At 42.7% G+C, this 16,307-nt stretch overlaps 1 protein-coding gene across 4 annotated transcripts in view; it reads left to right on the top strand.

Moving 5' to 3' along the window:
* TERT (telomerase reverse transcriptase) overlaps window positions 1-16,307 on the top strand; it is a 196,190-nt gene that overhangs the window by 34,321 nt on the left and 145,562 nt on the right. For all 4 annotated transcript variants that reach the window (XR_011314016.1, XM_069730358.1, XM_069730357.1 and 1 more), the window contains exons 2-4: window positions 411-1,977; window positions 5,779-5,974; window positions 6,180-6,366. Coding sequence is in view for 3 of the 4 variants with exons in the window: in XM_069730358.1 (XP_069586459.1) it covers window positions 411-1,977; window positions 5,779-5,974; window positions 6,180-6,366 (1,950 nt within the window). In the remaining variant the exon portion in view is untranslated. The remainder of the gene's footprint in view (window positions 1-410; window positions 1,978-5,778; window positions 5,975-6,179; window positions 6,367-16,307) is intronic.

The raw sequence follows: 16,307 nt of genomic DNA, 5'->3' as shown, positions 1-16,307 counted from the left end.
CAAATATGGAGCTCTTTGCTTATGATTTGTTTTAGTTTCTTATGCCTGCTAATGTGTATGACATACAACAGTGGTAGGTAAAGGATTTAAGAGGCTGTCCTATGTGGACAAGCCATGCATTAAACAGAAGGTAACGATCATCAATGGAAATTGTGAAAGGCTGCTTCAGGAGAAGTGTGCTATTACATTGTCCCATTCATATTAATAGTCAACCATGTAAAACAATGGGGGAAAAGAAGGAGCTACAACAAGGGATTTCTATGCGCAAATGTGCAAAAGGCTTTGCTAGTGAGAACACAGTCGGGTTATGAACAGTATAAAAACTGATCCAGGTTTTAGTCACTTTATTAGTAGTATAACGAATCATATAAAATATTCAAATCTATTTCTTAATCTTCTTTGTTTCGTAGTTATCAACTCAAAGAGAAGTCGTAGCTCGAGTAATTCAACGGATCTGTGAAAAAAACAAGAAGAATGTTCTCGCATTTGGATATGGTCTTGTGGCTGAGAAGAGTTCATTGCGTGTTAAGTTTGCTCCAAATATTTGCAGTTATTTTCCAAATCCAACTACAGCGACTATTAGTACTAGTGTCCTCTGGGAAACCCTTCTGAGTAGGGTGGGGGATGTTGTCATGATGCATTTATTAGAAAACTGCTCAGTTTTCATGAGGGTGCCACCAAGTTGTTGCTATCAGATGTGTGGTCAGCCTATGTATAATTTAACCAAAGAGGAAATTCTTAAATCACCTTGGCTGAAACAAGATCGTTTTATCTATAAAGGAAATATTTTATCTCGCTACATAAAGACATGTTCTTTCAAATCTAAAACTTGCTCGTTAAAGCTGTCCACACAAAGGAAAAGAATAAAGAGTCAAAGAAATACTAAAGTAAAAGCATCCATTGATCTTGTGGTGCAAACAGGAGAGGTCCATTCCAGCACTGCACCAGTAAAGGTTGGTAAGTTTACCACTGAAACCAAGCGGATAAAAAGACCTTCTAATGCAATAGATGATAACCCATTCAAAAGACGTAAAACAGAACTAAAATCTACTTCTGATAGTGTAAGCACAGAACTACCATCTGTAAAATTGAGTGATTCTGTCTGGCAGTGTTCTGGACAAGGGGAACACAATATGGAGTCCACTGCCCAGAAAAAGATTCTGTATGAGACAACTAAAAACACTAAATTAAGTATTTTTTTTGTTGAGCATCAAACTAAAGCTACGTTCCCTAATTCTTCATCTATGTCTGCAGACAGAACTTTGTCTTCTAAGATTTTTGTTGACTTTGGTAAAATGTTGTGCACAAATCCAATTTCTAAAGAAGGTTTTTCTGAAAGTTTTATACTGAATATGTTAAAAAGTAACTCCTCTGGCAGTTTAAGCCTTATCGAAAAGATATTTATGAATGGTAATTTATTTGAGCAAGACATTGACTTACAGGTTCCATCTGAAGTTAAAAGGAAGAAAAAAACGTGCAAACGTTACAAACAGTTGATACCCATCTTCCAAGAACTTATAGAAAAGCACAAAGTATGCACCTACATGTCACTGTTAAAGAAGCACTGTCCTGTAAAGCTTACTGGGAACCGCAAATGTTTAGGCGTTCAGTGTGATAGTGGTAACCCAACAAAAACGAATTCTAAATCCGACAACACAATCCTACACTCACTGAGTAACGCAGAGATGGCAACAAACCAAAGTAGTGTTTGTATGGAAAAACGGGACATGGTGCCTGTTGATGAACCATATAACTTACTTAAGCAGCATAACAGTGTATGGCAGGTATATTCATTTGTTAGAGAATGTCTGCATATCGTGGTGCCCGAAAGCTTGTGGGGCTCTAGTCACAACAAATGTCGCTTCTTCAGAAATGTGAAAATGCTGATTTATTCTGTCAAGTGTGAAAAGATTTCTTTATCACAGTTAATGTGCAAGATAAGAGTAGAAGACTGTTCTTGGCTACGTCTCAACAAACGTAAGTCATCCAGAGTTCACTTTGGTTAAAATGAATGGATCACTAAAGTGGTCATACTTATTAGGTCGGCTAATTTCAGCAGGACCATCCAACCGTACGCTGACATTTTCTGCCACTGGTGAGTCAGCCTTTCTTGGACGGGAGGGGACCAGCATGTGAAAGTGCTGTCTGGCAATGATTATCTTCCCACTCCACATTGACATCACATGGATGCTTGGCTGAACCAGACTTGTACGTGTATGGTGGGACTTGTTAGTAATAACTGTAGAATAATTGGTGAATATTTAATCTTTCTTTTGTGCAGCTACTACTGATTTTTAGGATGCATAGTTTTTTTATTGTGAAAATTCAACATGCTTTTCCAAAGAAATACATGCAATTTTCAATGAGCTTTTCAGTCCCGAAGCAGCTTTTTTTTTAGTTTTCAAAGTTTGTTTTTTCAGGCAGCCATTTGATTTTTTTATGCCAAGTTTACAGCTATATTTGCAGCAAATGGGTTTGCTACTAAAATCACTTTTCACCGTATTTAGATAATATTTGAAGATCTTTTTTGAAGTAATGTTGGAGCAGATCTGCTTCAAAATTCATTTTGTGAAGATACCCCTACAAAATGGATACATAATGTAAGAGATCATGCAAACATCCATGAAACTCTGTTTGATCCCATAGTGCACAGACTGTCCTCGGTTCACACTGCATATATGAGACATATTTCAGCCTGTTGAGTCCAGGTCGGGAGAATCACGGTCAGGCCGTACTTGGTGTAGTTTCACAGACATCTGTACAAGTCCTTACACTATGATTTCAGCTTATATGCATATATTTAGCTCACGGCCTCATTCAGACATTTTTTTTCTTATACAAAAGTAATAAACCATAAAAAAATACAGAAATTTGGAATTGTCATAATCATATCAATCTCGTTAATTATACTTAATGCAGAAATAGTGAAGTAAATTTTGAATCTGAATATTTTTGGGTTATTTTGTCTCCCACGGACTGTAATAAGACAATGAAAAAGGTGCCTGTGCCACAAAATGGCACCAATAAAAACTACAAAACGTACAGCTTCGCAGACAGAAAATGGTAAACATTAGGGCTCTTAGAATACAGCGACACAAATAATTATTTGTATTAGAATTATTCAAATTAAGTCATAATTATCACTTTTTTTTCAAAGTATGTATTCATTGTACAAAGTATTAAACCGATGAATTTGGTGTTGCCATATTCGTACTGACCTACAAAATAAAGTTAAAGGGGGTTGTTAGAAAGAGGATCCATAGATTTTCATTGTAGAAGAGACTCCTGGCTCATGCATAGCGCATAGAACGAGTATATACAGTTGTGGCCAAAAGTATTGACACCCCTGCAATTCTGTCAAATACTCAGTTTCTTCCTGAAAATGATTGCAATCACAAATTCTTTGGTATTATTATCTTCATTTAATTTGTCTTAAATGAAAAAACACAAAAGAGAATGAAGCAAAAAGCAAAACATTGATCATTTCACACAACTCCAAAAATGGGCCAGACAAAATTATTGGCACCCTCAGCCTAATACTTGGTTGCACAACCTTTAGCCAAAATAACTGCAACCAAATGATTCCGGTAACCATCAATGAGTTTCTTAGGCTAGGGTCACATTGCGTTAGTGCAATCCGTCTAGCACTAGCGGATTGCGCTAACGCAATGTTTTATATGGGGCTGCGGTCGGGGTCGCGGTAACGTCCCCGCTCTCGCAGATCCCTGATCTGCGAGAGCGGGGAACGGACCGCGGGCGCGCCTCGGACGCTGCAAGCAGCGTCCGCAGCGCGCCAGGAATCTCCGGCGCGTCGCTAGCGCGCGCCGATCATGGCACGCGCTAGTGTAGCGCGTTCCCATTAGCGTGAATGGGCGCGTTAACAGACGCGTTGCACGGCGTTAATTTCGCCGCGCAACGCTGTCCGTTTAACGCGGTCCCATAACGCAATGGGAACCCAGCCTTACAATGCTCTGCTGGAATTTTATACCATTCTTCTTTGGCAAACTGCTCCAGGTCCCTGATATTTGAAGGGTGCCTTCTCCAAACTGCCATTTTTAGATCTCTCCACAGGTGTTCTATGGGATTCAGGTCTGGACTCATTGCTGGCCACCTTAAAAGTCTCCAGTGCTTTCTCTCAAACCATTTTCTAGTGCTATTTGAAGTGTGTTTTGGGTCATTGTCCTGCTGGAAGACCCATGACCTCTGAGAGAGACCCAGCTCCCAGCTTTGTTGGTAGTCTTCAGACTTCATAATGCTCTGCACATGGTCAAGAAGTCCAGTGCCAGAGGTAGCAAAGCAGCCCCAAAACATCAGGGAACTTCCGCCATGTTTGACTGTAGGGACCATGTTCTTTTCTTTGAATGCCTCTTTTTTTTCTCCTGTAAACTCTATGTTGATGCCTTTGCCCAAAAAGCTCTACTTTTGTGTCATCTGACCAAAGAACATACTTCCAAAACGTTTTAGGCTTTTACAGGTAAGTTTTGGCAAACTCCAGCCTGGCTTTTTTATGTCTCGGGGTAAGAAGTAGGGTCTTCCTGGGTCTCCTACCATAGAGTCCCTTTTCATTCAGACGCCGACGGATAGTACGGGTTGACACTGTTGTACCCTCGGACTGCAGGGCAGCTTGAACTTGTTTAGATGTTAGTCGAGGTTCTTTGTCCAACATCCGCACAATCTTGCGTTGAAATCTCTTGTGAATTTTTCTTTTCTGTCCACATCTAGGGAGGTTAGCCACACTGCCATGGGCTTTAAACTTCTTGATGACACTGCGCACGGTAGACACAGGAACATTCAGGTCTTTGGAGATGGACTTGTAGCCTTGAGATTGCTCATGCTTCCTCACAATTTGGTTTCTCAAGTCCTCAGACAGTTCTTTGGTCTTATTTCTTTTCTCCATGCTCAATGTGGTACACACAAGGACATAGGACAGAGATTAAGTCAACTTTAATCCATGTCAACTGGCTGCAAGTGTGATTTAGTTATTGCCAACACCTGTTAGGTGCCACAGGTAAGTTACAAGTGCTGTTAATTACACAAATTAGAGAAGCATCATGATTTTTCGAACAGTGCCAATACTTTTGTCCACCCCCTTTTTTATGTTTGGTGTGGAATTATGTCCAATTTGGCTTTAGGACAATTCTTTTTGTGTTTTTTCATTTAAGACAAATGAAGATAATAATAACAAAGAATTTGTGTTTGCAATCATTTTCAGAGTATTATCTGACAGAATTGCAGGGGTGTCAATACTTTTGGCCACAACTGTACATTCACACTGCATGTACACACATTTAATGAATCTCAAAGTTAGTGGGATTGCTTCTTTAACCTAATGGATCTACTCAGGAGGTTGAATAATAATAAATGAATATCTTTACAGTATATAGCGCTAACATATTCCGCAGCGCTTTACACACATCATTGCTGTCCCCGATGGGGCTCACAATCTAAATTCCCTATCAGTATGTCTTTGGAATGTGGGAGGAAACCGGAGTACCCGGAGGAAACCCACACAAACACGGAGAGAACATACAAACTCTTTGCAGATGTTGTCTTTGGTGGGGTTTAAACCCAGGACTCCAGCGCTGCAAAGCTGCTGTGCTAACCACTGTGCCACCGTGTTCTGAGTGCAGTTCTGTAGCAAAAACACATCTTGTAAACAGTGCCGTAAGATACTGAAATCGTTCTTATCTGTTTAGTTATAGTTTTATAATTATTTTTGCTAGAACAAACTGAAAATTCTGTTTTTCCCATAATAACTCGATTTTCCTACATTTGTAGATAATCACTTTGTTCCTGCATCTGAGCACTTGCTCCGAGAGAAAATACTTTCTAAATTCCTGTTTTGGCTTATGGATACCTATGTTATACAGTTATTGAAAGCATTTTATTATATCACAGAAACCAGCTTTCAGAAAAATAGACTCTTCTTTTATAGAAAGTGCATCTGGGGGTCTCTTCAGGAGTTTGGAATACGGTAGGAGTGTCAACATTTTTTTTTTTTTTTCATGCACAGCCTATTTTGAACATATCATGAGGGCATTTCTAAAACTTTTTCCATTTGACAGCCAGGGTAAAAATCAATACTGGCACTAATGTTTCTACCTGTGCATTAGGTTCTTAAAGTATTACTGTAAATCGGTAAAGTAATTTTCTTTTTCTTTTTTTTTTTTCTTTTTAAGAAAACACATGAGAAATGTAAAGCTACGTTTAATGTCCACTGATGAGATAGTAAATATGCAGCAGCAAAGGAACACACCTCTGATCTCCAGGTTACGTTTCATACCAAAAATAAATGGATTGCGCCCAATTGTGAAACTGTGTAATACTTTAGGAGTTCAACCAAGTAAAGAGATCAAGAAAAGAAAGGTAATTATGCATGGGAAGCAGATGGTGATGCCTGTAGGGGCAGGAGGGGTGGGTGGGCGCGGAAGCACTGCTGACTGCCATGTTATGAGTTAACCTGTTTCTTGGAATGTAACTACTGTACTTTTCATGCCACGGACTGGCCAGTCACTAGTGGCTGGTTTCCATGAATACCGGCTTTACACTACGTAAGATAAAAGTTCTCACCTGGAGAATGAAAGCAGTCTGAAAAATCAGGTTAATTGCAAACTTCTTTTCATGCGGTCTAGCTAAGTTGAAAATACCCCTTTAATGATGGGCATGCAGAAATACGATGTGCCAGATTCATGCCACCTTGTGCCTCACCAGAAATGTTACTCCAGTCAGGACTTTTGATTACTTCAATGGGTAGGTGTCACTCAAAAGGTTAGTGACTTTTCAAAGTGTTTTATAGCAGCTTTCTGGTGTAACCACCTAAATGTATCAACAAAAAAACATTTCTAAATCAGTGTTTTCTCTTCGCCACGACAGCACCCACTTGAGAGAGGGGATCCGCCCCTTGGAACAGGAAACCCTGTGGAGAGAATAAAAGGGGCGGTCCCCCTCACTCCCACAGTTGGTTTCCTGTTCCTACGGGAGACCTGGAGAGAAGAGGATTCCCAGCCTGGATGCCGCTTGCGCGGTTTACCTGAATAGGGACGGCAAGGGCTCCAGGGCTGGAAGCAGCGTCGGGGGTCCTGTCTCAGCTTCCCCCCCTCTGCTGGCAGGTACCGTGAGGCCAGGATCGGGGAGGCACCTGGCTCACAGAGAAGTATCCAGCAGACCTGCGGGCCGGACCGCTGGGGTAAGATCCTGTGACGCCAGCCTCGGGTGGCGCACAGGCAGCGTGGGGCCAGTGATTTCTCCCCCGGAAGTATTACTACAACTTCCGGGGTGATGGAGGAGGAGGACGGCGCCTGCGCAATCGCTGGATAGAAGCGCAGGCGCGCACAGCAGAGCCGCAACCCGGATGTAGTGGTCACTTCCGGGTGCGGCAGGAAGAAGATGGCGGCCCCCATAACAAAAGGACGCCGGCGTTGATTCCCGGCGTCCATCATGGCATCTCCTCAAGAGAACGTTGCCTTCTTCTGAAGCTAACGCTGTTACACCAGGAAGCCGGACTAGCAGCCGCAGATCATCCTCCAAGAGCGCCAGGGAAAAAAGATCGGACCGGTCGGTTCCTCCATCTGTGCCTCCGTCTCCTCCTCTCCAGCCGGTATTATGACAGCTTCAGGGGTGAGTGTATGTCTACCCTATTTTAAGCTGATTGTACTCCCTCTTTCATCTAATTCCCTAGGTTAAAAGAACAGGGAAATCCAAACCTAAGCAATGTGCCTTATGCTCTCCGCCGCTCCCGGATACCTATTTAAAAAAGTTATGCCAGTCTTGCATCGAATACACCTTACGTGAGGAGTCTTCAGTAAGGTCGGATGATATACGTAGCATGATAAGAGAGGAGTTGCGAGCTTTTCGAAACTCGGATAAAATTCCTGGAAGTAGGAAGAAATACAGCTCTCCTCTATCTGAACAGTCATCTGAGGTTGAGGATAAGGAGTCGGACAGTTCCCAAGAGGTTATATCCTCGGAGGGTGAACAGGATACATGTTTCCCTACAGAAAGCATTGACAATTTAGTCAGATCTGTACGCAACACCATGGGTATGGAAGATACTAAGACCCTTAAAACACCTCAGGACGTGATGTTTGCTGGCCTGTCCGAGAAAAAAAGACCTTCCTTTCCTATTATTCCAGCAATAAAGGAGTTAGTCAAAAAAGAGTGGGAAAGCCAGGGGCAAAGAGCGTTGCCGTCTTCCTCAAAACGTCGCTATCCCTTTAATGACGAGTATTTCTCCAAATGGGTAAAAGCCCCAAAAGTAGATGCGGCAGTGGCATCCACTTCTAAGAAATCTTTATTGCCTGTTGAAGATTCAGGATCCTTGCAAGACCCGCTCGATCGGAAAGCGGACTCCCTTTTAAAAAGAGCTTGGGAATCCTGTACAGGAGCTTTTAAACCAGCTATCTCGGCCACATGTACTGCTAGATCCATGATGGTTTGGTTGAATGATCTGGAAGAAGGCTTAAAAGGTGGCCTTTCCCGTAATAAACTCATGTCATCTATCCCGTTAATTAGAGGAGCTACTGCCTTTTTGGCAGATTCTTCGGCGGATTCCATCCGATTAGCAGCCAAATCAGCAGGTCTAACCAACGCGGCTCGCCGCGCCTTGTGGCTAAAGGGGTGGAAAGGAGATCCACAAACAAAATCCAAGTTATGTGGTCTGCCCTGTCAGGGTGAGTACCTATTTGGTACTCAATTGGATGACATTCTTACCAAAGCGGGTGAGAGGAAGAAAGGGTTCCCCAATAACACTTATCTTCCATCTTATAGGAGAGCGTTCCGAAAGCCCATGTTCAACAGAAGACGGGACTATAAAAACCAGGACCGTTGGGCTAATAAGGACTTTAAGCAGAAAGGAGCCTTCTTCAGAAAACGCCCTTTCAAACCTGAGGATAAACCCCGCTAGGACAGATCTACCCGTTGGTGGTAGGTTGTCCTTCTTCTCCACACAATGGCTGGCAATAGCCTCTAATTCATGGGCAACTAGCCTGATAACTACAGGCCTAAAACTAAGATTTTCTCAAGTTCCCCCGAACTCGTTTTGTTTGACTTCCTTAGGTTCACCATCACAACAAGAGGCCTTGGAACAGGAAATAATAACTCTCCTGTCCAAAGGAGTATTAGTGGAAGTCCCTTTTCATCAAAAAGGAAGGGGATTTTATTCCCCTTTATTTTTGATTTCAAAACCCGACGGATCATATAGAACAATAATTAATTAACCTTAAGAGACTAAATGTCTTCTTAGAGAACCAAACTTTTAAAATGGAATCCATCCGGTCAACTATTAAGCTTCTGTTTCCCCATTGCTTCATGGCAGTTCTTGACCTTAAAGATGCATACTATCATCTTCCAATCTTCAGAGAGCATCAACAATATCTACGGGTGGCAGTTATGGTCAAAGGTCAGATACGGCATTATCAATACACATCAATGCCCTTTGGACTATCAATAGCTCCTAGAGTGTTCACAAAACTAATGTCAGAGGTAATGTCATATTTGAGGTTAAAAGATACCCTCATAATACCCTATTTAGATGACCTATTAATAGTCGGGAACTCTCTTTCTCAATGTCATCAACGCTTATCTGATTCAATTTCATCCTTACAAAGGTTGGGGTGGTTACTGAATTGGGAAAAATCTAAATTGTCCCCCACAACTGAGCAAAAATTTTTAGGAATTATTCTAGACTCTACAAATCAAATGTGCTTTCTTCCCGAGTCAAAACAAATAGCAATCATAAACAAAGTACAATCAGTAATTAACCACCCCCTAATTTCCCTAAGAGAAGGTATGTCCCTTCTTGGTTCCTTCACTTCTTGTATTCCAGCTGTTCCGTGGGCCCAATTCCATAGCAGGAAATTGCAGCATACAATACTTCGTGAGGAAGAAAGGTTACATGGCCGATTAGATACTCGTATTTCCTTAACGACAGACGTGATACAATCTCTCACTTGGTGGTTAAATCAGAATCATCTTTCCAGTGGGGTCCCCTGGGTGGTTAAACCATCAAAAACTGTTTTCACTGACGCCAGTCCTAGTGGTTGGGGAGCACATTTAAAAAACCAAATAGTACAAGGTCTGTGGTCTAGAGAATCAGATGATTCTTCTAATAAAAAAGAGCTGAAGGCTGTTTATCATGCCTTATCTGAATTTCTTCCGCAGTTACACGGAACACATACAAGAGTCTTCTCAGACAACATGACAGCGGTAGCATATATAAACCACCAAGGAGGAACAAGATCGGAAGGACTCATGTCTATAGCCAACGATATTCTAGCCATGGCAGAGGAACACCTCCTGTCCCTATCGGCGCTACATGTGAGAGGAATCGACAAATCGAGAGCAGATTTCCTCAGTCGCCACACTCTCCACCAAGGAGAGTGGGTTCTAAATCGTCGTATCTTTTGTATGATAATAAAAAAGTGGGGCACTCCCGAGATAGATCTCTTTGCGACAAGACAAAACAGGCAAGTCAAAAAATTTGCATCATTGTTCCGATCTGACAATCCAGATATCTTCGAAGCCCTACAAGTACCATGGGTATTCAAGAAGGCATATGCCTTTCCCCCGCTGATATTACTTCCGACAGTGATCAGGAAGATAAGGGAGGACAGAGCAAACGTGATCCTAATTGCTCCGTTCTGGCCCAAGAGGCCATGGATTTCCTGGCTGAGAGCCATGTCAATCTCAGACCCATGGATCCTCCCGGAGGATCGGGATCTTCTCTTCCAGGGCCCCTTCAACCACCCTCAGGTGAAGGGTCTACGGTTAACAGCCTGGAACTTGAGAGGCAGCTGCTAAAGATGAGAGGGTTCTCAAACAAAGTGATTGACACTCTTCTACTAAGTAGAAAAAAGTCCACTACCTCCATCTATGCAAGAGTGTGGAAAAAATTTCTAAACCTCTACCCAACAGCCCTGTCAAACGAAATTTATATTCCTATAATTTTAGAATTTCTTCAAAAAGGGCGCGATCTAGGTCTGGCAGTCAGTACCTTAAAAGTACACATTTCTGCGCTGGGGGCTTTATATGGTCTTGATATCGCAGGTAATAAGTGGGTAGCCAGATTTGTTGCAGCATGCCAGAGGTCAGAGACAGTCCGAATTCCCCATGTACCACCTTGGGATGTTAATTTAGTTCTCGAAGCTCTTACAGATCACCCTTTTGAGCCTCTACATTCAGCTCACATAAAACATGTCTCCCTCAAGACAGCTCTTCTTGTCGCCTTAGTATCAGCGAGAAGAGTAAGTGACATACAGGCACTATCGATAGATCCTCCTTTCATGTCTATATTCCCAGATAGAGTTGTCCTTAAGACAGACCCTTCATACTTACCCAAAGTATGCACTAAATTTCACAGATCGCAAGAAATCTTCCTTCCCTCCTTCTATGATAACCCTACAAGTCAGGAAGAACAAAAATACCACACATTAGATGTGAGGAGAGCCATATTAGCCTATGTGGATAGGACTAGCGCCTGGAGGAAGAGCAGGGCTCTCTTTGTTTCTTTCCAGGGTCATAGAAAAGGAGCTGGAATCACGAAGGGTACTTTATCTCGGTGGATTCGAGATGCAATATGTCTGGCCTATTCATCCAAAGGGGAGAATCCGCCTGAGACCGTAAGAGCACATTCCACCCGGGCGATTGCATCATCCTTGGCTGAACGAGCGGAGGTTCCGATAGAACAGATATGTAAGGCCGCAACCTGGTCTTCGCCTACTACCTTCTATAATCACTATAGATTAGATCTATCTGCCTCATCTGACTTATCCTTCGGTAGATCAGTCCTTAACACGGTGATCCCTCCCAAATGACTATCTCTGAAAGTCTCTCAAGTGGGTGCTGTCGTGGCGAAGAGAAAACTCCGGATTACGTACCGGTAATGCTCTTTTATAGAGCCACGACAGCACCCCTTCACTTCCCACCCTTATAGGTTTTTTATTAGGAGCACGGTTAAGGGTGTTTGGTTCTTGTAGTTAGCCATGCTTAAGTTAACTAGTTATAAACGATGATATTGAATGACCTACTAAAGTCTGGTGGGCGGTTCCTCGCAATCTCTGTAAACCCAACTGTGGGAGCGAGGGGGACCGCCCCTTTTATTCTCTCCATAGGGTTTCCTGTTCCTAGGGGCGGATCCCCTCTCTCAAGTGGGTGCTGTCGTGGCTCTATAAAAGAGCATTACCGGTACGTAATCCGGTGTTTTATATGCTACTTTCAATCCCTGTTTAACTATTCCCAAGATACCATGCAGTCACAGTACTTCTGTGCTAAAAAGGATGGCTGCCACCACCTGATATCTGATAACCAGTCCATGGGGTGTGATAAAATGCACATAGCTAAAACAAAATGGGTGTATCTGCACACTCCTATAGTAAGAAAAGCAATATCTGCTTCAACTCTCGCAAGTGAACATGAGACAAGAATAGTGAAAAGAAACCTTTTTTTTCTAACAAATATACTTACTCATAGCAAGGGAGGACTGCAGTAGCACACGATGAATATACCAAAGTGCTGAGCTGCGCTCCACTATCTTTGTCATTGTCTTTAACCCCTTAGTGAAAAATCCAGTTTTGACCTTCCTGGCTAGGCCAATTTTTTTAAATCTGACGTGTCTCTTCATGTGGTAACAACTCTGGAACTCGTGCACCAGGAAAGGTCAAAGAACCGAGGCACATGCGCAGTTCAGTACTTTTTACTCTGTCCTGGTCCCTTGAGCGCAATTCCAGGGATCAGGTGTAGATGACTTAGAACGCGTCATTCGCAATAAGAAGGATGGCATTGCAAGAAGGGAAGCACCGGACCAAGACAGTGATGCCCATTGGACCTGACCACCCCGCTAATGAGTATTATAAAAGCTCTTTTTCTTGACTAACAGACCGGATTGGGGTCAGATATACAGCATGCTAGAATTCTGTATATCAGGGCTGAAAGGTGGTGCTCTTATGTCATATGGGACAAATCTGCTAACAGGTTCCCTTTATCGATTTCATCTGTGGGTGTACTGAGTATTTTGAAACCATAGGTGCATCACAGAATTTTATAACATTGGGAATTGGACATATTTTAGTTGTTAAACTGTAAATTTATTTATTTTCTGCAAATGTCAGTTACCGAAGAGTTAATAGATGAAACTGGACCCCTCAGTTTATTGCACAATTTCTCCCGAAAGCAGTGATTCCCTGCATGTTATCAGGAACTACTTTTAGGCCACACGTCAGGACTGAGAAGGAAGGAGCGCTATTTGGCTTTTAGAGAACAGATTTTGTTAGCCAACATTTGCGGGGCCCCTAAGGTGACCCCACACTAAATATTGCACCGCTCAATTAATTAATCTACGGCTGCATTGACTATTTTTCTAACATCCACAGCATTGCTTTTTTTTCTTGAGCATTGCAAATATGCCAGTTTAGTGCACATACGTTGTGCCCCCATGTATTGTAATGTCCCATACAGTTTGGTGATCCCATGCATTGTTTCTAGCTTGTGCTTCTGGAGACATGCGCCCCAAGCTTGTGATTTGTGTGCGTTTTTGTGATTTTTTTACCCTTTTTTTACTTTTTTCATTTGGGCTTGCTGTGGGACATGAATATTTTTTACTTTGATCTCTGATCTCATGCATTGCAGTGTCTCAGTACAGTCAGTGTCTCACTGACAGAGCCTGTTAGACCCAGCTTGTAGCTGGATCTAATGGGCCACTGTACCCTGGGGTCATCAGATGACCTTGGGGTACCATGGCAACAACAGCAGGGGGGTCAATCACAGGATCGACCACCCATCCCTGCAATTGTAGTCGCGGGTGCCTGTCAAAGGGGGTCTTTTAATCTCCTTTTAACCACTTTGATGCCGCTGTCTCAACAGTGGTATTTAAGGAATTAATCTCTGGGCAGTTCCAAAACCGGTCAGGGCCAATGCTGCAGGGGAGCTGTCACTGTCAAGTTTTGCACCCACTTGGTGGTATTCACTTATTACTTAGCTTAATGGAAGAAACAGCACTGAGGAATAAGGCCCCTTTGGGGCCGCGGTTTAAAGGTGTATCGGCTGTTGTTAAGGGGTTAACTTGAAAAGCTGGTTGCAGTATTGCAATCAGGGAAAAAAAGCGGGAGCACAGCTTGATCTATCGGCTTATTGGTGTGGGATCTAACAGTTATTGCCTATCTTTTTCCCATTAAAAATTAAACATATTTGCTATCACTGCTTTAATAGAAATCTATTAAACTATAGAAATAATTAACCCAGTCTGTAAAATAAAGAGAAATAAATTCATAATACCAGAATTGTGTGTTTTGGTCCTTTCCCCCCTAAAAAAAAATGTAAGAATAAGCAATCAAATTATCGCATATACAGTACAGACCAAAAGTTGGACACACCTTCTCATTTAAAGATTTTTCTGTATTTTCATGACTATGAAAATTGTACATTCACTCTGAAGGCATGAAAACTATGCATAAACACATTTGGAATTATATACTTAACAAAAACGTGTGAAACAACTGAAATTATGTCTTATATTCTAGGTTCTTCAAAGTAGCCACCTTTTGCTTTGATGACTGCTTTGCACACTCCTGGCATTCTCTTGATGAGCTTCAAGAGGTAGTCTCCGGCAATGGTCTTCCAACAATCTTGAAGGAGTTCCCAGAGATGCTTAGAACTTGTTGGCCCTTTTGCCTTCACTCTGCAGTCCAGCTCACTCCAAACCATCTCGATTAGGTTCAGGTCTGGTGACTGTGGAGGCCAGGCCATCTGGCGTAGCACCCCATCACTCTCCTTCTTGGTCAAATAGCCATTACACAGCCTGGAGGTGTGTTTGGGGTCATTGTCCTGTTGAAAAATAAATGATGGTCCAACTAAACGCAAACCGGGTGGAATAGCATGCCGCTGCAAGATGCTGTGGTAGCCATGCTGGTTCAGTATGCCTTCAATTTTGAATAAATCCCCAACAGTCACCAGCAAAGCACCATCACACCTCCTCCTCCATGCTTCACGGTGGGAACCAGGCATGTAGAGTCCATCCGTTCACCTTTTCTGCGTCGCACAAAGACACGGTGGTTGGAACCAAAGATTTCAAATTTGGACTCATCAGACCAAAGCACAGATTTCCACTGGTCTAATGTCCATTTCTTGTGTTCTTTAGCCCAAACAAGTCTCTTCTGCTTGTTGCCTGTCCTTAGCAGTGGTTTCCTAGCAGCTATTTTACCATGAAGGCCTGCTGCACAAAGTCTCCTCTTAACAGTTGTTGTAGAGATGTGTCTGCTGCTAGAACTCCGTGTGGCATTGACCTGGTCTCTAATCTGAGCTGCTGATAACCTGCGATTTCTGAGGCTCGTAACTTGGATAAACTTATCCTCAGAAGCAGAGGTGACTCTTGGTCTTCCTTTCCTGGGGCGGTCCTCATGTGAGCCAGTTTCTTTGTAGCGCTTGATGGTTTTTGCCACTGCACTTGGGGACACTTTCAAAGTTTTCCCAATTTTTCGGACTGACTGACCTTCATTTCTTAAAGTAATGATGGCCACTCGTTTTTCTTTACTTAGCTGCTTTTTTCTTGCCGTAATACAAATTCTAACAGTCTATTCAGTAGGACTATCGGCTGTGTATCCATCAGACTTCTGCACCACACAACTGATGGTCCCAACCACATTTATAAGGCAAGAAATCCCACTTATTAAACCTGACAGGGTACACCTGTGAAGTGAAAACCATTCCCAGTGACTACCTCTTGAAGCTCATCAAGAGAATGCCAAGAGTGTGAAAAGCAGTCATCAAAGCAAAAGGTGGCTACTTTGAAGAACCTAAAATATAAGACATAATTTCAGTTGGTTCACATTTCTTTGTTAAGTATATACCGTATATACTCGAGTATAAGCCGAGAATTTCAGCCCATTTTTTTAGGCTGAAATTGCACCTCTCGGCTTATACTCGAGTCATACCCAGGGGTCGGCAGGGGAGGGGGAGCGGCAGCTGTGTACTAATACCTGCTTCTGGCACGGTGTCCCTGGTTCTCCGGTGCCGGCAGCTTCTTTCTGTATTGAGCGGTCACATGGTACTGCTCATTACAGTAATGAATGTGGACCCCACTCCACTCCCATAGGGGAGCAGGTGAATATAGCAAGTGTCGGGGGACTAAGAGGTGAGTATGTAATTTTTTTTTATTTAATCGCAGCGACAGCATATGGGGCAAATGTCTGTATGGATCATCTTATGAGGCCATGTGCAGCATTATGTGGGGCAAATATCTGTATGGGGCATCTTATGGGGCCGTGTGCAGCATTATATGGGGCAAATACGGTATCTGTATGGGGCCATGTGCAACATTA

The sequence above is a fragment of the Ranitomeya imitator genome, chromosome 6, assembly GCF_032444005.1.
Source record: "Ranitomeya imitator isolate aRanImi1 chromosome 6, aRanImi1.pri, whole genome shotgun sequence".
Classification (NCBI taxonomy): domain Eukaryota; kingdom Metazoa; phylum Chordata; class Amphibia; order Anura; family Dendrobatidae; genus Ranitomeya; species Ranitomeya imitator.
The sequence above is the reverse complement of the archived record's forward strand: the minus strand, read 5'-3'. Positions and strand labels throughout refer to the sequence as shown.